The following is a 27,337-nucleotide window of genomic DNA, read 5'->3' as shown; positions in this document are numbered from 1 at the left end:
ATAAAATTGTATTTTAATATAAAAATATGTATACAAAAAAGAAAAAATTACCCAGGAGTCCACAGTTTCCCATTTTTCTATTGATTTATCTGTTTCTTAATTATCTGTGAGAGTTCTTCATCAATTCTAAATACAATTCTTTCACATTGGGAGTGTCTCCAACTCTGTGGTTTGTACTTTCATTCTCTTAATGTAGTGGTTTGCTTAATGAACTGTTCCCAAATTGATTAAATCCAATTTATCAATGTTGTTTGGATGCTTTTGGCCCCCTGTTTAAGAAAAATTTCCCTACTCTACCCAATGTATTTTTCTAGAATAGATGCTGTCCACTACTCACATGTGAGTATTGAGCCCTTGAAATACAGCTAGTACAAACTGAGACATGTACTAAGTGTAAAGTATGCACTGGATGTTGAGGACTTAGCACAAAGTAAGTTAATATCTCAAAATAAGTTAAATATCTCAAATAAGTTTATATTAATCCTTACATGTTAAAATAATATTTTGATTACTTTGGGTTAAATATATTGTTAAAACTGAAAAAATTAAATTCAAAAATAAAATCTAGCTTCTTAAGAAGTTTGAGGACAATGCTATTATCACAATGTTAATTACAATCGCAATCCTGTGCATTAGATCTCCAGAACTTATTCATCTTCTAACTTTGCCCAAAATTTCCTCTACTCTCCCACACCCCCCAAGCCCTAGGAATCAACATTCTACTCTTTTATTTTTAATGTTTGTTCTAAAATCTGTGACTTTCTGTTTTTTCCATCTCGGGAAATAGCATCTCAAATTCACTCATCAGCTATAGTCAGAAATCTGTTACTCAATCAGGTTCTACTGATTATAACTCCAAAATATATCTCATAATCAGCTACATTTCCTCCATCTCCACTGCCACCCCTGTAGTTCAGTTTACCTTAATATTTCACCTCAACTATTTAAAAAAGCTCCTAATTGATCTCCTAGCTTCCACTCTCATCCTCTGCTGCTGCTTCTCCTCAAAGTAATCAAAGCAATTTTTTAAAAACACAAAAACTTGTTTAAAATCTTTTCATGGTTCCCATAATAATTTCAACAAAAATCAAACTCCTTTAACTTGCCTAAAAGCCATGAAGAATTAACTTGCTATCCATTCTCTAAAATCATTTCATGCCACTATCTCCCTTGCTTACCATAATCTAGTTACACTGGCCTGTTTTCAATTATTTTAACATATTAATTCTTTCCTATCTCATCGCCTCTAGAATATTCATCATCTCAACTCCTCACCAAAGTTAACACTTGCTTTGGGTTAACTCTCAAAATTTAAGTTCTCAGAGAAATATTCATGGATCTTCAAATTCAAAATCCACCATTTCACTACCTTCTCTCCTAGAATCCATTCATTTATCTATAGCAATAGCCCACTCATCTATATTATATATACACACACACACACACACACACACACAATCAAATCATTTAGCACCAAATCATTCCAAACAGCAAGCACAGGGTCTAACACATAGTCTGTACTTAACAGACTCTTCCAAAATAAGTCAATCAGTAACGAATGAATGAGTAAGTGATTTTAGTTATGACTCTCACCTCAAGACCCAAAGAAAAACATTGCTCTACCAGTCTCCACACCATCACTGCCTTGCCTGGGAAATTACCTTAAAACACATGCTTAAACATCAAGTGGTTGAAGGATAACAGGTTCACTAATTGTAATAAAAAAAAAATGGACATAATTATGAAGATTCCCCTCCACAGGAGTCAAAAGTTTCAATATACTCATTATGAGTGCAAGCTCACAAATACCTAATGGTGCATAAAGACATGAAGCCTCTATCAAGCCTCATGGATGTAAAGAAGAGAAAACGTCAACAAACTATATAATGAAATACTGGGTTTAAGATATACTGATGGTATCTATTCTTCAGATTTTAAAAAAATACTATTAGAAGGGACTGATATTGACTTTAGCTGTAGGAGGGAACCAACAAAAATATCACATCAGACAGTAAGTAATATGTTGCAAGGAAGGATCTGAATGTTAGTAATATCTTTATAAAATGTCTCCATCTCCAACTATTACTGATCAAGAGCCTCCATAAACTACAGAAAAGGCAGTGTGACAGGGAGGATAATACAGTAAAGAACACATTTTTACCCTGAAGGCATATTAATGAGAAATCTACTGACCTTTACCCCATATTTTACTTTCCCAGCATAATGCTTTATGATGAAAGCAGGCTCCATCACGGCTGGAAATTCAATGTAAGAATTCTCTTCATGTTGATGCTTAAATTTATCTAGCAATGTTTGATTTGTAGCCTGTGGAAAGCTGAATTAAAAACAAAAACAATAACACTAAAGAAATATGCAGCTGTTAATATAGTCTTTAATGCATTATAATCAATTGCCATCTAACACATTTATAGCAAATTACAAAGACTTTTCACTTATCCGATTCTCTAAAAAGCTAAAAAGGGAGTGTAACAAGGATTGGTGTTTTATAGATGAGGGATCAAAAGTCACAATTTGCCCAAACTCACACTTTGCAAGTAGCAGGACTGAGAAATTAAATCCGGTCTTTAGATATTTAGCTCAGGTTGCACCATGTGGCACTTCTGTAACCCATGGGATAATACGACTCAACTGATAAATTATTTGGGGACAAGAACTTCCAGAAAGAAAATGATCTCTCAATTTAGACAGGTCCTTTAAGTCCACAGTCATTTTCTGTTTTCCTATTTCTCCATATATAAATTAAGTAGCAATTTTCTTGCCTCTACCAGTAACTACATAATTTTATATTGTATCTATTATTATTTCAAATATGCCTCAATGGGTTTATACTCACTGATGAGCATTTTATTTCTAGGGACCATTCAAATCATACTTATTAAGAAACAATTATATGATAGCAAATATAGGGATAAAAAGTTGTTATCCCTTGTTGCATGTTGATGTTCTCCATGTCGATGCTTAAATTTATCTAGCAATGTTTGATTTGTAGCCTATGGAAAGTGGAATTAAAAACAAAAACACTAAAGAAAGATGCATCTGTTAATACATAATCTTTTTTAATAGATTATCATTACATTGCCATCTCACACATTTATAGCAAATTACAAAGAGCTTTCACTTATATTATCTAATTTGATTCTCTTAACAAACTAAAAAATAAGTGTAACATACTGCTCATCCTAACATCCTGCTTATACCTAACTATTCTTATTATATCCTAACATCCTGCTTATACCTAACTATTCTTATTCTACTCCTTCTTTCTAAATTTCCAACTCTTGATTTTGCCTCAGGTCATGATCTTGAGGTCCTGGGATTGAGGCCCACGCCAGCCTCTATGCTCAGCACAGTCTGCTTGTCCCTCTCCCTCTCCTCTCTTTCTCTCAATCTCTCTCAAATAATAAACATATTTTTAAAAAAAGGTTCAGAAAAGAAAAATCACTAATGGTTGGGAATAATGGAAAGGTTCAAAGAAGATACAGAAGGCAATTATGAGCTAAATGTCAAAGGCTGAGTAGGAGTTTCATATAGAAGAAATATCATTGACAGAAAAAGGAAAAAGCAAGTATCCTTCAGAGAATAGTTTCATTTCATTATAATTGAAATAATGATAAATAACGTGACATGAGGTTGCAAAAATGTTGAATACAAAATCTAATGTGTAAAAATGATTCCAAAATTACAACAAAAATAGTTAATTATGTCGTATGTATCAGAATCAGGAAGGAGAATGGGTGTTGGTGTCAGATAGTCATAAGCTTAGATTTTCAGTTCTGTATGTGACCTTTGGCATGCTTTAAGAACGAGTTCCATAAATGAGTAAAATGAGGTATCATAGTGTTAGTAGAATTAAATAACACTAGTAAAAGCATCTAACACTAGCAAGCTGGCATTCTATAGGGAGGACATAAATGTTACCTACTTTCTTACATTGCCAACATTGCCATGTTCTCCTAGTCACCTAGACCTGCTTTTACATTCAAATACTATCGCTTCCTCAAAACATCTTTACCATCCAGCTCTCCTGTCCATTCCAGAACTCTATAGCCATTCTAGAATGGATTATAACTCTTGCAATTTGAAATAGAGAGTACAACAGCCTCTATAGTAGTGTCAGTGACTCTAATCTTACCTAATCAAAATCAAATATCAAAATTTTCCTATAACATTGCTTTAATCATGTATCTCCCCTACTGAGGAAAATTTATGGATCATAACAGCAAAAAGACCAAAACCAAGCTTCCAAGACTAGACCCAACTCAACCTCTGCAAACTTTTGCCTCACTACTTCACAGCAGGGTGCTTCTCTTCAGGAAGGATATTCATCTCACTGTCTCTAATTAATCCTCTGAATAATCAAAAAGCTTATGATTTATTTTTTCTTACTTCCAAATGGAGAAAAGAAATTTTCAAAGGAAGACATATATGAGAACAGTTTTTATTCCGAACAAGAGAGGATGCAAAAGGTTGCAGAAGGGAAAGTGGGTGGGGGGATGGGGTAATTGGGTGACGGGCACTGAAGAGGGCAGTTGGTGGGATAAGTACTGGGTGTTATATGTTGGCAAACTGAATTTAAATTTTAAAATATGTAAAAAAAAATGTCAGATAATATAATATCACAAGCACATTTAAAAAATTAAAGGCATGTGCTTTGGAAAGGAAGGGATCATGCTGTTATTTGCAGATGACACTATGCACCTATCAAAATGGCTAATATACCAAAGAGAGACAAAATAGGAGGTTACTGCCTGATTTCTTTTGCTAATATGCTGTTTATAATTATTAAATCTGTTTTCATGGGAAAAAAAGGATGCAAAGGAAAGCTCTCCATATGTCCTATATTCATACATACTACGTACAACATACCACAATATCAAGCAAAAGAGCTTGGAACAGAGGCAAATCAGACATTATTGTGCATATCAAAGCTCTTCCAACCAGTGTTTCCCAAAGGCTATCTGCCAGGATAGCCTTAGTGCTCCTATGCTTCTGTGTTTCTTTAGCTTTCAAAAATACCAATGCTTTGACCCATTCCTGTGATTCTACTGAACTGATGCTAGGGTGATGATGTTCCAAGTTTCCCAGCTAATTCTTATGAGCAGGGAAGACTGACAAAATCCTTTTCTAAATGAAAGCTCCGATCTTCATTTGTTAAAAGAAGTCTGGGGTGGAAGTCTGAGATTCTGCATTTCTAACAAGCTTCAAGGTGCTGCCAGTCCTGCTGTCAGCAAATCACACTTTGAATACAGAAGGAAAGACTGGTAACACTCCTAATATCCTGCTCATACCTAACTTTGCCCATGTCTACTCCTTTCTAAACTCATACTGCATCCTTTACAGTCGAGCTTAATAACTTGCCTGAGGTCAAACAGCCAACAGATAACAGAGACAAGATTAAACAAAACTTTCTGACCTCAGACCACGTACCTGAAACACTATAAACAATACTGAATGAGGTAGGAACACTGCTAAGGATATATTTCATGTTATATATTCCCTAGAGAACAAACAGTTTTTAGAGGAAAACTACTCTAAGTGGTTCTCAAAATAGCTCTTCCTAAATATGACTAATTTATTTTCAACCCATCTCTGGCAGAGAGAAAACATTTCATGCCTTTGCATCTTCTGGGATATTAAAGCACAGAGCAAAGTGGTCCATTTACAAGAGGAGATAAAAGCAACAGGAATGACACATAAAGTGAAAAAAAAAATAATAGGATTTATAAAAAAATTTTATGGAGGACTGAATATAGAAGCATAACTGAAGGAACAATTAAGAGGTTATTCAGTCCAGGGATGCTTGGGTGGCTCAGTGGTTGAGTGTCTGCCTTTGGCTCAGGTCATGATCCTGAGGTCCTGGGACTGAGTCTGCCTGTGTCTCTATCTCTCTCTCTCTGGGTCTCTCATGAATAAATAAATAAAATGTAAAAAAAAAAAAAAAAAAAGAGTTTATTCAGTCCAGAAGCTCTGGGGTGGCTCAGTCAGTTAAGCATCTGCCTTTGGCTCAGGTTGTGATCCCAGGGTCCTGAGAAAGACTACTGCATCAGAGTCCCTGCTCACTGGAGAGCCTGCTTCTCCCTCTCCCTCTGTCCCTCCACACCATTCATGCTCTTGCACTCTCTCTCTCTCAATAAAATCTTTAAAAAAAAATTATTCAGTCCAATCTCCTACCTACAACAAGACACTGACAGAAAATGCAAAACAATTACTATAATGGGAAATTTTATTACTTTATAAAGCAGCCGCTAATCAACTCTAATGATTACACAGTTCTTTTTTATACTGAGCCAAAATCTGTCTCTGTTATTTCTGGCCATGTAGCTTACCCCCAGTAACTTTCAGGTAATGGCAAAAAGTTGATATTCTCTTACTAGGCAATGTTTATATCTGTGTGAGGTAGCAACTGACCAGGGAAATAAAGTCTTTTATAATAAGATATGAACTCAAAATATTTGACATAAAGAATGACAAGCCAGAAAAGAACCCTTTCCTCTATTCATGTTTTCATTATATACTCAACTACCTCAACTGTTGCTCACAACCACTGAAAGATATATAGCAGACAGCATTATCATTTCTCACCATCAATTCCTTTTTACATCCAAAAAATTAATAACCAAGAATATTCAGAGATTTGCCAAAGGTAATAGAGATGAAATGCAACCCTAAACTTCTCATTCTACAGTCCAAGTGTTACAGAAAAACATTATAGGACAATACTTAAAAGCACAAGCTAATTAGAAATACATGGAGTGTCTGAATCTCAAGTCCCTCATTCACTACCTACCTGATCTTTTTCTAGACTTGCTTAAACTCTGTTTTTTTTGTTATCATAAAATACCTCAGACAAATAGAACTGCTTAATATTTTAACATCAACCACAATAGTGCTCAACAATGAATATCAAAATCATCTATGAAGTTTTCCAAAATAAAATACACCAGGGTAAGGTATGTAAGCACAGTTAAGAACCACTAATCTTACAATTTTATAAAAGATAATATATGTTTTGGGGCATATAAAGCAATACAAAAAACACTTATACACAACTTGGTACATAAAATATTTTTGTGCTAATTACATTTTAATTCATTTAGATTAATGGAAATAGACTAGTGGTAGACGTAACTGTTAGCATTCTCGTTTTCAATATATTTTGCATTCTACCATATTATTTCATATTTCTACCAAACAATTTCTACATGTTTATGGCATATTAACAGAGTGACATACAACTTTCCATACAAACCAGGATATTTGAGAGTAAAAGTAGGCACTTTTAATAACTAAACTGGACAAGCATAAACTTTAGACTGTCCCATTCAAAACTGATGATGGTCATCCCACCTATGACAGTTAATCTCCAATATTTTCTATCCTACTTCAATGGATATAATATTTGTAGATAGAAATCAAGTGAGCTAATTCAGCTACTAAATATTTTTTAGTAAAAAGTGACAGAAAACATATTCTCCACTACTTCAGTTTCTCCAGTTCTAGATTTGCCATCTTATAATTTAACTATAAATAATACTTTATTGGACACTGAAAACACACTGGAGGATGCCATATGAAGTTTTATTTCTGAAGCTTATACGTAAATTTGGTATACTACACAGTGCTGACAAAAGATGTCAAATACTTGGCATATGCTGCTACTGCCTGCACAGTAGTGGCAGACATTACTAATCTATCACGATGTTCTTTTCTGCTAAACATGAAAACTACAAACACATCTCACATAGAACTCAATTCAAGAAGAGAGCAACATGTAATAAAAAAAAAAAATGCCAACAAATTTAACATCAAAGTAACTGCAGAAGAAATCTGGAAAAAATCAAGGAAAAAATGCATTCAATATTAAAATTCATCCAACTTTCCAAGAAACATACTAATGAACACACAATGAAATTCACAAAAGGGAAAGTTTGGCTCCTTATTTGATCATGTAAGAAGAAAATTTAAGACTTAAAAGGACATGAGCCCAAATGGCCAATAACAAAATTGAAATAATCTTACTCACTTGCTTTCTTCATCCAAAAGATGGAGCAGACCTGTTGGTTTCTTGCTAATAAGATTTATGCAACAGGTATTATCAATATAATCTATATTGTGCCAGCTGATACCTTCAGTTCTATATTCCTCCTAGGAAATAACAAATTCACAATTTATTCATCTTGCAAAAAAACAGTAAGTATATGATAATGAAGACTGAAAAGCTTTTGCCAGGCTTAAAAGAACTGTCTAAACTTTTCCCTTTTAAATCTCTAATCTACATAATGTTAGAATGTAGGATTTCAGTTACACAAAACCTTCATACAGTATGTCTATTTTCATTAAAAAGTAGACAACCATATTTTTTGCTACAATGCTATTTGTATGCCACTCAGGTGAAAATTTAGGGCTGGAATCGTTTTAGTCACACTATGAGGACTGCACTAAATAAAAATATAAAATGAAGAAGCCTATTTTCTCCCACAAGACTCTAAACGATCAAAAGAGTTTTTGTTGATTATCAACAATTAATTTAAAGAAACAATGCCTAGGAAAGGTAGAAAACCATCGTCTCCAGTGATCACTGATATCATATGGAGTTCATATATACTTCACTTGGTAAAATAAAACCCTTGGTGGGGGGAACAGCCCTTATTTTTTTATTTTATTTTTTTGATAATAAATTTATTTTTTATTGGTGTTCAATTTGCCAACATACAGAATAACACCCAGTGCTCATCCCGTTAAGTGCCCCCCTCAGTGCCCATCACCCAGTCACCCCCACCCCCTGCCATCCTCCCCTTCCACCACCCCTAGTTCATTTCCCAGAGTTAGGAGTCTTCATGTTCTGTCTCCCTTTCTGATATTTCCTACCCATTTCTTCTCCCTTCCCTTCTATTCCCTTTCACTATTATTTATATTCCCCGAATGAATGAGACCATATAATGTTTGTCCTTCTCCAGTTGACTTATTTCACTCAGCATAATACCCTCCAGTTCCATCCATGTCAAAGCAAATATTGGGTATTTGTCATTTCTAATGGCTGAGTAATATTCCATTGTATACATAAACCACATCTTCTTTATCCATTCATTTCGATGGACACCGAGGCTCCTTCCACAGTTTGGCTATTGTGGACGGACATTGCTGCTCTAAACATCGGGGTGCAGGTGTCCCGGCGTTTCATTGGATCTGTATCTTTGGGGTAAATCCCCAGCAGTGCAATTGCTGGGTCGTAGGGCAGGTCTATTTTTAACTCTTTGAGGAGGGAACAGCCCTTAGAATGTTTTTCAAAAAGGGAACAGCCCTTAGAATGTTTTTTTTTTTTTTTTTTAGAATGTTTTTTTAAAAAATTCAAATTCCAAGATTTAAAAAAGTCAAAGCTCAGGCCTTGAGCAACTATTCAACTACTAAGCCCCTATTGTTTACTTTTCCTCTGTACTGGGAAATAATCTTATAATCCTTGTGATGCTTTTGAACTGTTTTTTCAGAATAAGGCTCCTGAAAATCTAAAGAAGTTTCTATACTGCAGTAATATTTAGGCACCAAGTAAATACCCCAGCCACCTGATGGCTTTAGTATGCACTGATAACATTCATACACTTCTCTACTAACACGGTGGTTTTACAAATTAGCGATTTTGTGATTTTTATCATTCTTTGGGTATTATTAGTAACCTGTAAATAAGAATGGTATAGTATAAACCGCAGTTACTTTAACTGGGAAAGGTAAATGCCTGCGCTCACTTCAGCAGCACATACACTAAAACTGGAACAATACACAGATTAGCATGGTACCTGTTCAAGGATACCATGCAAATTTGAGAAAGGTAAATGCTTAATTCTTTCCTTTTATTTAATAATTTCACAAGAAAGTAATTGCTATATGAAGGTCACCCCAGCTCAGTAATTAAAAAAGGTTTTTTTCCATTTCTTCTTGTTTGTAGCATAGCATGGATAACGAGCATATGGATGCTTGTAAAGATGTTAATAGCAGTCCAAAATCCTTCCTCATCTCCTTAATGACAATTCAGAGCTCCTTGCTAAAGTTAACTATTATCCTAAATTCCAATACCACTGATAAGATTCACTTATTTATAAATCTAATATAAAGAAAATCATACTATACTCTTTTCACGTTTTTTTCAACTCAACATCAGTTTCAGAGACACATCCAGGTTGTAGAATGCATCTAAAGTTCATCCATTTTTTAAAATTCTTTATCTGAATTCAAATTAGTTAACACATAGTGTATTACTAATTTCAGGGATAGAATTTAGTGATGCATCAGTTGCATATAACACCCAGTGCTCATTATATCAAATGCCCTTAATGCCCATCATCCAGTTACCCCATACCTCTACCACCTCCCCTCCAACAACCCCTATGTTGTTTCCTAGAATTAAGCATCTCATGGTTTGCCTCCCTCTCATTTTAATCTTATTTTTCCTTCCCTTCCTCTATGTTCATCTATTTTGTTTCTGAAATTCCACATGAGTGGATACATATGGTATTTGTCTTTCTCTGACTTATTTTGCTTAGCATCCATTTTAATTGCTGTAGGAATTGCATATTCACTCACTTATGCTTTATCTATGGCTTCTTTCTCAATGTAATAGCAGCATTGAGACTATATGTTATTAAAATATGTGTGGTTTCAATCCTTGAAATTTGGCCCTTGTGTTATGGTACAGTCTATGAATTAATTTTTACATTTTGTAAATTTGTAGTTATCTATGTATGTCAAATAAGTATTTGCTTTAAAAATCTATATCCGCAGGAAAAAGAAAATTCTTCTTATATCCTTATTTGATACGGCCTTGGGCCTATGGAAACTGGCATTCTAACCTAAAGGCAGGCAGGATTGAGTACCCATAAACGCACCTGCTCCATCCTCTGGGTGCTTTAAATAGTCTATAACCAGACTGATTTTTTCTTTTGTCTGCTTATTCTGTTCTCTAGTCAGCAAGGTTTGTTAAAACATTCCACTACAGTTCCCCTAGAATTACATGTTTCTTTTTTAGTTTTATTAATTTTTGTTTTATATACTTTGAGTCTAAATCAGGAACCTATAAATTTGGAATTGCACGCTTCCTGATGAACTGACCCTGTCATATTATCAAATATTCTTTTTGATTTCTGGCAATGCTGAGATTAATATAGCAATATCAGCTCTACTTTTGTTCAGATTTACTAAAGCTTCTTCCATCCTTTTAACTTTTTAATATGCTTATATTTAAAGTATCTTTCTTATAAGTAGTAATTTACTTTCGTTTTATATCGAGTCTGATAATATATCACTTCAACTTGGAGTAATAAATCCATGTATATGTAGCACAATCACTGATATTTTGTGGGATTAAATCAACCATCTATTATTTGCTATTTGTCCTGCTTTCCTGATGTTGCTTTTTTTTCTTCTTTCTTGCTTCTTTTTCGACTACTGGAGTTTTTATTTTACTTGTTCCCTATATTAACTTGACATATTTATATTCATTTACTATTTAGTGGCTATCCTAAAATTGTAACACATATCTTTAACTTATCAATGTCTAACAGAAAACACATCTACTAGCACTTGGCGTTTAATACAAAGATCTTAGAATATCTTAAATTCCATGTACTATCTTCCTGATTTCAATGCTATTGTATTCATTTATTTTAGTTCTACATAAATATTAAACCATAATAGATATGGGTTTATCTTTGCCTAATTTAGTTAATATTCATTTAGATTCACCACCCTCCCCCCCTTTTTTATAATGTTCATTGCTCTTTATTCCTTCCTGCATCTCTGAGCTGCAATGCCAATAATTTAGCTACTGCCCAAATAACATACTTTAGTTTTAAGGAAGATATCCAGTTGTCTTTTGTCATCCACTGCTTGCCCTAAAAGCCTGAGTTCCAGTCTTATGGTTGCTTCTTTAACGGTACTTGCTCCCTACTGTCCAGTCTCCAAACCCCAGATGCTTCTCAGTTTACTATGACTGTCCTTGTACTTACAATGCTTTGAATTCATAGAACTTTGCAAATGTGTGCTTGTTGGATTTTTTTGTTTTCTATTTTAAGTTCTGGAAAAAATCCCAACCATTATATTTTCAAAGATAGCAATTTCTCTTTCCTCACATATATCTTTCCAGAATTTCTCTTACATCTATTTTAGACCTTTTCACTATGCCCCATATGTCTCTTATACTATTTGAATTTTCCTTTTTTCATCAGGCTGGGTATTTTCTTCTGGCCTATCTTCCTAATCACTAATCCTCTCTTAAGTTATATCTAACTGTTTTAAACTATCATCATGTTCTTAACTTCACTCTACCTTTTAGTTCTAGATTTTCCTAAACTTAGAATTTCTTTGTAATTCTTTAATAAAAATATTGTTTTAAAAAAATTTCTTGACGTCAATATTACTTTATAGTTCATTTCTGTTAACATCATTTCCTGGATTTCCGATTGTACAGTCTATTGTCTCACTTCTCTTGGTTTCTTTTCATGTTGGGTTTCACTCCATGTGTGTCTTTAAAACAGAATTCTCAGTTAAAAAACTGAATGTTAGATCCTGTATATGAAAAATCATACTGATAATGTTAGCACTAGGATGATCTCTTCCTCCACTGGAGAATAAATTTGCTCCTGGCAAGTGGCTAAAAACATTAGGAATTCTATAGTCTTTTAACCCAATTGGAACTTAAGATTTTAAACTGGGCTTCAGTCCCTTAAATGCGTAATCTATTTCTAGTTTATCTTTATTTCTAAGATGTAACCCTTTAAGGTCTCAAGCAGAAAGTCTATAGGAGTTGCCAGCAGGTTCTTCCTTCTTCTGGAATCTCAAGAAAACCTGTTCAGCTTCTCAGATTCGGCTCTTTCAAAATCAGCACCCCTCTACCAGAATAAAGGAATGTCTTTAGCAACAAAGCAGTCCAAACATGCTGTGCTTGTCAACCTGGGTTTCCTTTTTGCAGATATAAACTCTATAGAACCTCACTTATTTATATATACTCCAATGCCTTCAAATATATTTTGCTCATTCTTTATGGGTATTCTGCAAAGAAATTTGGTCAAAATTTCCTAGTTTGACATCCCCAGAAGTGATAGAGACCCCCCAAAAAACTCACTACATTATACACTCAGGTAAGATCCCTGGCACTATGAATTTTCTATCTTCAATGCCTACCACATAACTGTTACTAAATTTACTGATAAGCCAATGGCTTGAAGGATAATTCTAAACAAGTAAAGGAAATAAGAGAGCAATATTATTAATAATAGCAGCAAATATATTTTCAAATCACAGAAACATCTGGTCTGTATCTTACTCCACATTATCTTTATATATACCTTAATTTAGGACTCAGAATCACACACTCCCACTACCTCAACTGGCTTATGTATTATGTCTTTCCCTTCAGTTATTTTACCTCTCTTCGGTCCATCTTCCACAGTTCAAATCCTCTGCTAAATACACTTCAAATTGCTCCTCCTTTTTTAAAATTCCGATCTTCTCTACATGACATAGAAAACCCACAATTATATTACCCTAGGATATTTCATAAATTTATCTCCCTCCCTGTCTCCATTCTTTAAAAAAAAGATTTTATTTATTTATTTATTTATTTATTCATGAGAGATGCAGAGAGAGAGGCAGAGACATAGGCAGAGTGAGAAGCAGGCTCCCTGTGGGTAACCCGATGCAGGACTCAATCCTAGGACTCTGGGATCACACCCTGAGCCTAAGGCAGATGCTCAACCACTGAGCCACCCAGGCACCTCCATCTCCATTTTTATATCATGTATTTTGGCTATACTATTTCAGTTTCTCAAAAGTACCATGTTGTTTTATGCTCCACAATTTTAAGAATATTGTTACCTTTGTTTAAAATATCTTTTCCCCATTGACAATCTGGTAAACTCAATCTTCTATTCAAAACTATATTCCAGAATCACCCCTGAGAAATTTTTGTAGACTTTCAGGAAGTTCTTATCAACTTCATCCTTTGTATCACTACTTTAACATTCTATTTGATTTTGGCACTTATTATCCAGTAGGACAATTATTATACCTCTCTCCCATCTTGTGGGAGAAATTTTGTGTCTATATACAATTTTTTGACAAAATTTACTTCAGTATTCAAAATTTTCAAGATGTTTCCTCCCAAAGCATATTTGATACCTTTTTATTTCTATCTTTTTTTTTTTTTCAAAAAGTGTTATCTACTTACTGATTTTGTATTCCGTTGGTAGTTAACAAATACTCATTGCATACCCATCTCACTTTAGGTACCAGAGATACACAAATAAATAAAACAGTTAATATTTAAGCTGTCTTAAATCTCTTATTCACAGGAAATCCATTTTCAGTGGAAAAACACAAGAGACAGGAAGAATAAAACAGATGAGATGGCAGAGGTCTAAGGTCTCCAAACTTTCTATAAATTATAGCAAAAGAATACCCATTACATTAAATTACAGAAGAGAATACTGAAACTTGAAAGGAAAAAAAAAGATGTATCTTGGAATCTAAGTCTTCTGACCCATAATTCCACCACACTGCCCAAGATTATAAAATTAAGGGTAGCAAATAAAGATCATCCATGCCTTAGTAGTTCCAAACACATTTTCCATAAACGTAAGGTTTTATTTTCTATACATGTTTTTAGGCAAAGTATTTCTTATGGCTCCTCAATGTCTAATCTACACTTCTAGAAAAGGTAAAAAAAAAAAAAAAAAAATTCAGTAATAGTCAATACCTTTTTCCTTCAAAAGCAATTTACTTACTCTTCTGTTTAATGATCCAAAGAGCAAATGACACCTCGCTTCGTAAAACACAGCACTCAACAAAATGCATTTATCCACCCCTCCAATACATATATCCATTTGCAAAAGATAAAAAATACTTGTTTAGCATGATCTAGCTAAAAGGACAGTAGACTGAGTCAAGTAGACCAATCCCAGCCAAGTTTTGGTTAAAAGCAAGAATCACTGAACCAATGTGCTAAGGTTTGAATGGATACTGGCTTTAGGTATCATCTGTAAAACCAGAATAAAAATAGTACCTTGCCTAATAAATAGTAAATGCTACGCAAATGTTAGTTACTACTGTAACAAATAATACTGCATTATCTTTTAATAGCTCCATCAGAGAGTCTAGCTAAAAGGTGTTTTTTTCGGTTTGGGGGAGGGTTTTAAGATTTTACTTATTTTTCATGAGAGACACACAGAAAGAGAGGCAGAGACATAGGCAGAGAAGCAGGCTCCATGCAGGGAGCCCGATGTGGGACTCGATCCAGAGATCAGGCCCTGAGCCGAAGGCAGACGCTCAACTGCTGAGCCACCCAGGCATCCCTAAAAGGTTATGTGTTTAAAATTTCAAGCATCATCAAGATGGCCAGAACTAGTGCTGCTTGTGCTACTGTTAATCAGTCCTCATAACCCTTTAAGCAAGACAGATGCACTTGAAGCTAGGACAGACAGCAAAAAAACCCCAAGGATAAGAAAGGTCTTTTTTTTTTTTTCTGTTTTGTAAATGTTTTGGTCCTCCTGTTCATTTCATTTCTTCACCATTTCCTTGAGATAAATGTGAACCCTGCTTCTACTTATATCCTCCTATACAAATTGAAATTGTGGGCTACAATCTCAACTTGTTGCTAACTTAAAACTTGGCTTTCAGAAAGAGCTCACGTTTTCTTTGACCCTGCATTTACCATAAACATTCTCGTGGAAACCGATGGCTCACTCAACTCTAAATCAATTTAAACTTCTCCCCCAAAATATCTAATTACTCATTTTGGTCTCTCTACACTATCCTATTTCCCTATATCCATACTCTAAATTAACTCAAAATTCTATTAATAAGCTCTTCTACCCCACGGATAAAGAAATAACACAATCAACTGGATTGAAACTAAAAGACCAAAGCTATCACACAAGCATATTTAGTATTACACACAGTGACCAAGCACATGGCAGCAATTAAAAATCACCAACAGAAACTCAAAGCAAACCCATGCATCTTTTCATTCAAAGGTGTACTCAAGCAAACACATATTTTTTAATCTACTTGAGGTCTACTAAAAAGAAAAGGAAATCCTGTATCATATGGCTCAAAAACTATGCTGATTTTTCATTTCCTAACACAGACATAAAGACTATTAGTTTCTGGGGGACCCTTGGGTGGCTCAGCAGTTTGGTACCTGCCTTCGGTCCAGGGCGTGATCCTGGAGACCTGCGATCAAGTCCCACGTCAGGCTCCCTGCATGGAGCCTGCTTCTCCCTCTGCCTGTGTCTCTGCCTCTCTCTCTCTCTCTCTCTCTCTCTCTATCATGAATAAATAAATAAAATCTTTAAAATAAAAAAAAAAAGACTATAGTATCTGCATGGAAGTATAAGATTTAAAATGCTTGTAACTATGACTCAAAAATTTATATATGTATATACACGTGTGAAGATAAGTGGGTGAGACAATGGGAGGGGGCAAGCATATATGCATTTAGGTACTCACTTGCTCCAATTTAAAAATATGCTGATTGAAGTAGTGTTGTAAACGTTCATTAGCAAAATTTATACAGAACTGTTCAAAGCTGTTATTTTCATAATCTTCAAACCCAAAAATATCAAGTACACCAATGGACAAAGTCTGTAAAACAGGAAAAAAATTAGAGTTAAAAAAACATGTTCAAATTTATTTCATGAATAAATACAATATCGGTAAGAAAATGCTCAAAGTTCTCTTATAGTAGTGGAGAGGCAATTATGGGGGGCCAGTCTTCTACCAAAATATCCCACAAAAGTATTTTAGTTTTATCTTCAACTTCTTCTTTTTATCCCAATTATAAAAATACATCCAAAATTTTAATACATGTAATACACTGTTTACAGAAATGTTTGAAGAAGGGTTAGTAACCTGTTCTCAATCTCAGAAATCCCTAAATTCTAAGAGATAAGAAAGTGAAAAGTACTTCACCTATAGGGAAATAAAAAATAATCTAAAGCTAGGTTTTTTTCCTGGGTCTCCCAGATTATACAAAGAACATCATACAAGTTTTCCTAATTCCATTTCTATAGCCCAACAGAATTCTGCTTTACAAACCAAGCTAACTAGTATGTTTAATCAGCCTTGTGCAAGCTAAGAGTGTAACTGGACATCAGAATATGTGATTTCTTCAATTTTAAAAAGGTCTTTTTAAAGATTTATTTATTTATTTTAGAGAAAGAGGGAGTATGGGGAGTGGATGAAGGGAAAAGCCTCAAGCAGATTTCCTGTTGAGTGTGAAGCCTGACATTGGTTCAATTCCACAACCCATGAGATCATGAACTGAGCTGAAACCAAGAGTCAGATGCTCAACCAACAAAGCCATCCAAGTGCCCCAAATTTTTAAAAAATTTTTATTAAAAAAAAAACCTAAGTTTACAATGTTAAATAGTTATAAAATATTATAATCCCTTCTTCATTATCAATTTCTACTCCCTAAAGTTAACAAAACTCAAATCTTTTATCTATTTGGTATAAAATAGTACAGTATAGTATACAAATGCTTATTCTTTTATGTCTTGGTATTTTGCTTCTACAAATTATACTCTAATTATAGATAATATGGATTCAGCTCTAATACCTCTAAACCAGCATTCTTCTCACCACCTCACCTCATTCTTAAAATACAGTTCCATGACAACTGTATGTAGATGCTTCTACCATATTAAAAAATAAATTCTGGGGTGCCAGGGTGGCTCAGTCAGTTAAGCATCTGCCTCAGTTCAGGTCATGATCCCAGGGTCCTGCTCAGTGGATAGCCTACTTCTCCTTCTCCCTCTACTGCCACTCCCCCTGCTTGTACTGTCTCCATCTGTCAAATAAATACATAAAATCTTTTTAAAAATTAAATTAAATTAAATTAATTCAAGGGCACCTGGCTGACTCCATCACTGGAACATGTGACTCTTGATCTTGGATTTGTGAATGCAAGCCCCAAATTGGGTGCAGAGATTAAAAATTTTAAATCTTGGAAATACATCACAATACAAACCTCCCTCAAAAAAATGGAAAAAAAAAAACTCAAATACACAAGCTAACCTCGCATCTAAAGGAGTTGGAGGAAGAATAGCAAGTAGAAGAGATAAAAAAGATTCAAGCAGAACTCAATGAAATAGAGACCAGAAGAACTGTAGAACTGCCACAAAACCAGGAGCTGGTTCTTTGGAAGAATTAATAAGATAGATAAATCCCTAACCAGCCTTATTAAAAAAAAAAAGAAAAGAAAAGAAAAGACTCAATAACAAAATCACGAAAAGAAAGAGATCACAACCAATACCAAGGATATACAAACGATTTTAAAAACGTATTATGAGCAGCTATATGCCAACAAATCAGGCAATCTAGAAGAAATGGATGCATTTCTGGAAAACCACAAATTACCAAAACTGGAACAGGAAGAAATAGAAAACCTGAACAGGCCAATAACCAGCAAGGAAATCGAAGCAGTCATCAAAAACCTCTCAAGACATAAAAGTCCAGGGCCAGATGGCTTCCCAGGGGAATTCTATCAAACGTTTAAAGAAGAAAGAATACCTATTCTACTAAAGCTGTTTCAAAGGATAGAAAGGGAGGGATATTTTCAAACTCATTTTATGAGGCCAGCATTACCTTGATTCCACAACCAGACAAAGACCCCACCAAAAAGAATTATAAATCAATTTTCTTCATTATCAATTTCTACTCCCTAAAGTTAACAAAACTCAAATCTTTTATCTATTTGGTATAAAATAGTAAAAGTATCTATTTGGTATAAAATAGTAAAATTTGGGGTACAAAAATTCTCACCAAGGTATTAGCCAACAGGATCCAACAGTACATTAAGAGTATTATCCACCATGACCAAGTGGAATTTATCCCCGGGATGCAAGGGTGGTCCAACACTCGTAAAACAATCAATGTGATAGCTCATAACAACAAGAGAAAAAACAAGAACCATATGATCTTCTCCACAGATGCAGAGAAAGCATTTGACAAAAATACAGCATCCATTCTTGATAAAACTCTTCGAAGTGTAGGGATAAAGGGAACATCCCTCAATATCTTAAAAGCTATTTATGAAAAGTCCACAGTGAGTATCATTCTCAAGGGGGAAAAAACTGAGAGCCTTTCCCCTAAGATCAGGAACATGACAGGGATGTCCACTCTCACCACTATTAATTCAACATAGTACTAGAAGCCCTAGCCTCAGCAATCAGACACAAAAAGAAATAAAAGGCATTCAAATTGTCAAAGAAGTCAAACTCTCCCTCTTCGCAGATGACATGATACTGTATACAGAAAACTCAAAAGACTCCACCCCAAAAGTGCCAGAACTCAAACAGCAATTCAGTAATGTGGCAGAATACAAAATCAATTCACAGAAATTGGCTGCATTTCTATACACTGAGACTGAAGACAAATTAAGGAATCAATCCCATTTACAATTGCACCCAAAAGCATAAGATACCTAGGAATAAACCTAACCAAAGAGGTAAAGGATCTATACCCTAAAAACTACACAACACTTCTGAAAGAAATTGAGGAAGACACAAAGAGATGGAAAAACATTCCATGCTCATGAATTGGAAGAATAAATATTGTGAAAATGTCCGTGCTACCCAGGGCAATTTACACGTTCAATGCAATCCCTATCAAAACACCATGGACTTCTTCAGAGTTGGAACAAATAATCTTAAGATTTGTATGGAATCAGAAAAGACCCCGAATAGCCAAAGGAATACTGAAAAAGAAAACCAATGCTGGGGGCATCACAATGTCAGATTTCAAGCTATATTACAAAGCTGTGATCATCAAGACAGTATGGTACTGGCACAAAACCAGACACATAGATCAATGGAACAGAATACAAAACACAGAAATGAGTACCCAACTCTATGGTCAACTAATATTCGACAAAGCTGGAAAGAATATCCACTGGAAAAAGGATAGTCTCTTCAATAAATGGTGCTGGGAAAACTGGACAGCCACGTGCAGAAGAATGAAACTGGACCATTCTCCTACTCCATACACAAAAGTAAACTCAAAATGGTTGAAAGATCTCAATGTGAGACAAGAATTCATCAAAATCGTAGAGTAGAAAACAGGCAACAACCTTTCTGAACTTGGCCACAGTAACTTCTTGCAAGATACATCTACAAAGGCAAGGGAAACAAAAGCAAAAATGAACTACTGGGATTTAATCAAGATAAAAAGCTTCTGCACAGCAAAAGAAACAGTCAACAAAACTAAAAGACAACCTACAGAATGGGAGAAAATATTTGTAAATGACATATTAGATAAGGCGCTAGTATCCAAGATCTATAAAGAACTTATCATATTCAAACACCCAAGAAACAAAAAAAATCCAATCATAAAATGGGCAGAAGACATGAACAGAAATTACTCCAAAGAAGACATACACACGGCCAACAAGCACATAAGAAAATGCTCTGCATCACATGCTATCAGGGAAATAAAACAAAACCACAACGAGATACCACCTCACACCAGTGAGAACAGTGAAAATTAACAAGACAGGAAACACCAAATGTTGGAGAGGATGTGAAGAAAGGGGAACCCTCTTGCACTATTGGTGGGAATGCAAACTGGTGCAGCCACTCTGGAAAACAGTGTGGAGGTTCCTCAAGAAGTTAAAAATAGAGCTACCCTACAACCCAGCAATTGCACTACTGGGTTTTTACCCCAAAGATACAGATGTAGTAAAACACCAGGACACCTGCACTCCAATGTTCATAGCAGCAATGTCCACAATAGCCAAACTGTGGAAGGAGCCATGTTGTCCTTCAACAGATGAATGGATAAAGATGTGGTATATATGTACAATGGAATATTACTCAGCCATCAGAAAGGACAAATACTCACCATTTCCTTCAACATGGACGGAACTGGAGGGTATTATCCTGAGTGAAGTAAGTCAATTGGAGGACAATCATCATATGGTTTTGTTTTTTTTTTTTTAAATATGAAGGCTTGCCAGACCAATACAGTTCAAACTCCTAAGAATGACTTTCAAAGTCCTTCCAATCTTACCGCAAACAATCTTACTCCTTTTTTTTTTTTAATTACTTATGATAGTCACACAGAGAGAGAGAGAGAGAGAGAGGCAGAGACACAGGCAGAGGGAGAAGCAGGCTCCATGCACCGGGAGCCCGACATGGGATTCGATCCCGGGTCTCCAGGATCGCGCCCCGGGCCAAAGGCAGGCGCCAAACCGCTGCGCCACCCAGGGATCCCCATCATATGGTTTTACTCATATGTGGCATATAAGAAATAATGAAAGAGATTGCAAAGGAAAGGAGGGGAACTGAGTGGTAAAAATTACAGAGGGAGACAAACCATGAGAGACTTCTAACTCTGGGAAACAACAAACGGTTGTGGAAGGGGAGGTGGGCGGAGGGATGGAGTAACTGGGTGACGGGCACTGAGGAGGGCACTTGATGGGATGAGCACTGGGTGTTATACCATATGATAGCAAATCAAACTTAAATAAAAACAAATGTAAAAAAAAGTTTTGAATCTTAAATAAATTCCAATTAGATAAAATATAAATATAAAAATTAAATTCTAAAAGTACAAGAATAAATATTTTTATAATCTTGGGATAAAAGAGGCCTTCCTATGTAAGAAAAATCAATAAATAAAACCCAGGAAAATCAAGGAAAAATATGACAGAATTAACTGCCTCAAAATGTAAAACATATGGGCCCTAAAACACAACATAAACAAATATTAAAAGTCAAGAAAAAATATATGCAATATATATCAAACTATGAGTCTGCAATATCCACCATGACCCCGAAAAAAAGAAAAAGACAAAACGAACAACATAAAAATAGCAAAATATATAATGAAGTGATGAAAAACCTAAGATACTCGACTTTCATCTACCATTGAAATAACAGACAATAAAATGGGATAGTCCTCCTAATCAGATTAATAGATGAAAAGATTGGGATCCCTGGGTGGCGCAGCTGTTTGGCGCCTGCCTTTGGCCCAGGGCGCGATCCTGGAGACCAGGGATTGAATCCCACGTCGGGCTCCCGGTGCATGGAGCCTGCTTCTCCTTCTGCCTGTGTCTCTGCCTCTCTCTCTGTCTCTCTTTCTGTGACTATCATAAATAAATAAAAATTAAAAAAAAATAGATGAAAAGACTGATAATATCCAATGTGAGTAAAGGTGTGAGGAAATAGGCATTTTCATACACTACCAGTGAAAGTGTAGTCTATTTTGAAAAGCAATTTAAGTAGCTACCAAAATTCTAAAATGTATATATTCTTAAATCCAGCAATTCATTTGAGGATTTTATCTTGAAGAAACATACACAAAGAATATTTTTTGTACTAAAAAAAAAAAAAAAAGAATATTTTTTTGTATCATCATTTATAACAATAAAATAAATGTAATATATTTTTATAGGGAAATTTATGGTATATAGGTATATTATATAATATTACAAAGTTATTAAAAATAATGAGGTTCCAGATATATTTCAAGACATTTCAGGTTAAAAAAATAAATAAAAGAAACATACAGATAACATAATTCTATGTTTAAAAGCAACTATGTGTGTGTGTGTATATATATATATATATATATATACACACACACACACACACACAGACATGTACATAAGGAAAAGGTCTGAAAAGATACACAAAATGGTAGTTTCCCTGAATAAGGTAATAAAAACATACATAAGGAGGGAAACAGCAAGGAATATAGATAAAAGGTGATTCTTATTTATTACTCTACATTATTCTGTGTTTTTAAATTTCATGTATTATTATTATTTATTAAAATCATTTTCCAGGAAAAATATATAATAACCCAATGTATACCTTCGTATTTTGCTCCAAATCTTTACTATTCAGAAGTGCGTGATTAATCCGAAAAACTATCCAGTCAAATAGAGCACTATATAAAGACTTAGCCATGGAGTTCCTCACAGTCACAGCCTGAAAAAAAAAGAAAAAGGTTAGAGAACAAATGAAGATGGCAATAATCTAAGGCACTATAACAAAGTCTATTTTGCTCTCAATTAATAAAGAAAGCTGGGCAGACCTGGTGGCCCAGTGGTTTGGCACCACCTTTAGCCCAGGGCCTGATCCTCAAGACCCGGAACTGAGTCCCACGTCAGGCTCCCTGCATGGAGCCTGCTTCTCCTTCTGCCTGTGTCTCTGCCTCTCTCTCTCTCTCTCTCTCTCTCTCTCTCACGAATAAATAAAATCTTTTTTAAAATTTTTTTAAAAAAATATAGCTCACTATCTTGAATTAGAAATTTAATGTTCTCTCAATTTAAATAGCCTATAACTGAAGTTTTACAAATACATATACTCACTAATCTACTCCCAACTCTAATCTAGGCTAAAAGGTAAGAAACAAAATGTAGGTCACTCAGTTCAAAATAGTTTGACTGAAAATTGGGGTATACATTTTACCTAGTAAAGAAGGTATAATAGGAAGTTTATAAATAAATCAAACTTGCCAGCAAAAGGACTATTCCAAGCAGAGGAATAAACCTATTGGCAAACAGGCATCACTTATCTGTGGAATCCTCATCAGACTCTTAAAAAATAATCATAGGGGCACCTGGGTGGCTCAGTTGGTTAGGCATCTGCCTTTGGCTCAGGTCATGATCCTAGGGTCCTGGGTTTGAGCCCCATATCAGCCTCCCTGCTTGGTGGGGAGCCTGCTTCTCCATCTCCCTCTGCTGCTCCCCCTGCTTATGCTCTCTATCAAGTAAATAAATAAAATCTTTAAAAAAAAAATCATAGTATCACTGCAATTCCATTCCTGGTTGTCTTCAACTTGTCATCCATTGTAATTTCAAGAATTTCTCCATCCCTAGTAATAATTCTTTTATTACGGAGGAATACAATTTATTTTCTTCCCCTCACTTCAAGCTTTCTCCCATTTATGGAAATTCTCTGTACTATCTGCTCAATTTTTCTGTAAATATGAAATTGTTCTAAAAAAATCTATTATTTTAAAAAATCAACATTTAAAAAGTACTATAACTTAAAAGAGGAGCACATATTTTAGGGAATGGAGTCCTAGCATGTAGAAGAATATAAGTCCTAATAACTTATACATTTATATTTACTATCGAGGGACTTATTTTGAAGCTTTATACTCACGTACATATTTGTATATCTGTCCTACAGTTTAGAGGAAATAGAAAATAATGATTAAAACCTAGAGCTATCGGGGATCCCTGGGTGGCTCAGCGGTTTAGTGCCTGCCTTCGGTCCAGGGATCCTGGAGTCCCGGGATCGAGTCCCACATCGGGCTCCCTGCATGGAGCCTGCTTCTCCCTTCTCCCTCTGCCTGTGTCTCTGCCTCTCTCTCTCAGTCTGTGTCTCTCATGAATAAATAAATGAAATATTAAAAAAAAAAAAAAGCTAGGCTATCTTCTAATCCCAGTTTCTCTACTTATTCAAGGTATGTAACCCTGGCCAAGATACTTAAACTCTTAAACTACAGCTTATACATTTGCAAAGTGTCGATAATACTACAATCTACAACATGAATGATGAATTAACTTCTGAACTTCTGTGAATAAAAAAATGAAAGCTTCAAGTTTCTAGACCAAAAAATAACTACCTAAACCATTTACTGCCACAGGAAAGAGAAGATAGCTATCAAATTCTCTATCTTCAACATCAGAAACTTGAAAATAATTGGAAAATGGTCACGAGTTCTGAGAGAAAACGGAATGTAACCCTAGAACTCTACACTTAAGCAAGTTATCAACAAAGTATCTTTAAAATTCAAAAAAATCAATAATAGATTATATGATGGGAACCACCATTCTATTTTATTCAGAGGGAAGAATGAAGGCAATCTGATCTAATTCAGCAAAAGATTTTAAAACTAAAAACTCAAGCGTAAGACACAAAAGCACAGAAAAAGAAAATATATTAGCATAAAAAATACAAATGGGTTGAATTTTTTTCATGAAAAGACAGATCTTCACATTAAACTAAAAACTATAGGGCAGCCCTGGTGGTGCAGCAGTTTGGCGCCACCTGCAGTCTGGGGTGTGATCCTGGAGACCTGGGATCTAGTCCCACATGGGGATCCCAGCATGGAGCCTGCTTCTCCCTCTCCCTCTGCTGTGTCTCTGCCTCTCTCTCTGTGTCTATGAATAAATAAATAAAATCTTTTTAAAAAATAATAAAATAAAATAAAAACTATAACCCACCTACTTATGCTTTACATTAACCACTATTTGCATAAAGTAGCAGTCAGAAAGAATCCAAATATACCAATATAATACTTATTTACTCCATAACTCCCAATATTATACTTTTGGCCTCTCTTCTCTGAAATGTGGTCCTATCAAAGTTTAATCTCAATAAACCCAAATACCAATTAATATTTTCCCACCCAAATAAGATCTGAGTGTTTCTTATCTCAATGAATGGTACCAATACTCCTACAGTTGTGTGAACCAGAAAATTAGAATTTATCCTTAATATTTCCTTCTTTCTCCTTGCTTCCCATTAAGCAAATCATCACTGGATTCTGTTGATTTTATTGTCTAAATTTCTTTCTTTTCAAATATACCCATTTCTCCCTATCAGTATATCACTATTTTAGACAAAGCAGCAAGCCTCTTTCTCCCCAGTACTACTACTACAGCCTCCAAACTCATCATTCCACATTCATTCTTGCCCTCTATGTTAGACAAAACTCTAAGATGGTTGTCAAGATTCCCATTCCGTATGGGCAGGACAGTTAAATATGATGAATTTCACTCTAGTAACTATCTTATCTTATATGACAAAGGGATTTAAAAGACAACTATGACCCAAAATCAGCTGATTTTTTTAATTAATCAAAGGAGGATTACCCTGGATAGCTGACAATCAGAGAAGTCTCTTAAAAGAGACTGAGCCTTTCCATCAGAGCCTGTGAAGAAGCAAACTGCCATGTTGTGTAAAGGACCACAAGCAAACTCTGCTGAGCATGACTCTTAATCCTGTAACTGCAAGGAACTGAATCCTTGTCAACAACCTGTGAACTAGGAAGAGGGGCCATGCTCTGCAGAGTGGAATTGAGCCTCACATCAAGCTCCTCCAGTGAGGAGCTTGCTTCTCCTTGCCCTCTGTGTGTGTGTGCACTCTCATTCTCTCTCTCTCTCTGTCAAACCAATCAATCAATCAATCAATCTTCAGGAAAAAAATCTAAGACACTTTTTTGCTAAAACATTTTAAGACCTTTCCATAGCTCTTCAGATAAAATATTAAAATCATTAAGGACTGCTCCTTATTTTATTCCTATTGCCCAGTACATTTCTGGACACAAAGATTTTCAAATATTTACTAGACAAATAAATAAATACTCCAAACAGATGCAAACAAAAATAAAGCAGGGTCTACAAAAATCATCTCGGAAAGTTGAATTTAAAGTTAAAAATGTAAATAAACATAAGAAAAATTTTAAGAGAGCTAGGGAGAGGGAAGGGGCAAAAGGACAGAATCTCAAGCAGGCTCCTTGCTGCCCAGCACAGAGTCTGATGGGGGCTTGATCTCACAACCCTGAGATCATGACCTGAGCTGAAGCCAATAGTCAGATACTTAACTGCCTGAGCACTCCAGGAAATATTTTACATTAACAAAAGTTATAAGAGAAATTACAAAAGTACTGAGCCCTTATAAAGTAAAGGAAGGGCAAAACTCTTAAAAAAGGTTTGGCTTTTTCTGTTTAGAAAGCAGCTTTCAAAGTTGGAGACTATGAGGTAAGGCACATGATATAATGAAGAAATGTAGATTTCATGGCACAGTTATAGGAAGAACCCCAAAAATAGGATAAATGGACCAGTGTCAGCCTAGAAACCATTCTCCACAGTTCTTTTTGTTCTTTTAAGATTTTATTTATTTTTTCATGAGAAACACAGAGAGAGAGGCAGAGACCTAGGCAGAGGGAGAAGCAGGCTCCCTGTGGGGAGCCCGATGGGGGACTCGACCGGAGCTGAAGCCAGACACTGAACCACAGAGCCACCCAGGCACCCCTCCACAGTTCTTTCACTAATCTCCACCTCTGTCTTCTAATCTCACATTCCTGTCCTATTTTAATAACTGTCATAGTTTGTGATTTCCCATCACTGTTATTAAATTACACTACGGAACAGTAGGCTTTCAATAATTTTCCCATTCAAATACATCTGAATAATATATTATAATAAAAATGACAATGACAGCAATAAATCTCATCTAGAAGCTTCAGGATACAGATGATACTCTTCATGGGACTAGGTGCGATCACCTGGATAAGGATTATAGAGAAG

The 27,337-nt window shown here is 35.2% G+C and overlaps 1 protein-coding gene and 1 non-coding gene across 7 annotated transcripts in view; one reads left to right on the top strand and one right to left on the bottom strand.

The window, feature by feature from the left end:
• The window catches only part of MYO9A (myosin IXA), a 271,647-nt gene that overhangs the window by 149,905 nt on the left and 94,405 nt on the right, over positions 1 to 27,337 (bottom strand). For all 6 annotated transcript variants that reach the window (XM_041746477.1, XM_041746479.1, XM_041746482.1 and 3 more), the window contains 4 exons: positions 22,884 to 23,000; positions 16,516 to 16,650; positions 8,045 to 8,166; positions 2,194 to 2,335 (listed from right to left, as the gene is read on the bottom strand). In XM_041746477.1, coding sequence (XP_041602411.1) covers positions 2,194 to 2,335; positions 8,045 to 8,166; positions 16,516 to 16,650; positions 22,884 to 23,000 — 516 coding nt within the window. The remainder of the gene's footprint in view (positions 1 to 2,193; positions 2,336 to 8,044; positions 8,167 to 16,515; positions 16,651 to 22,883; positions 23,001 to 27,337) is intronic.
• On the top strand, positions 9,754 to 9,857 carry LOC121485969. The gene has a single exon (XR_005986462.1). It is a non-coding gene; the product is annotated as a U6 spliceosomal RNA (small nuclear RNA).

Source organism: Vulpes lagopus, chromosome 2 (assembly GCF_018345385.1).
Source record: "Vulpes lagopus strain Blue_001 chromosome 2, ASM1834538v1, whole genome shotgun sequence".
NCBI classification, from domain to species: domain Eukaryota; kingdom Metazoa; phylum Chordata; class Mammalia; order Carnivora; family Canidae; genus Vulpes; species Vulpes lagopus.
Note: the sequence above shows the minus strand (reverse complement) of the source record. Positions and strands in the feature narration are given on the sequence as shown.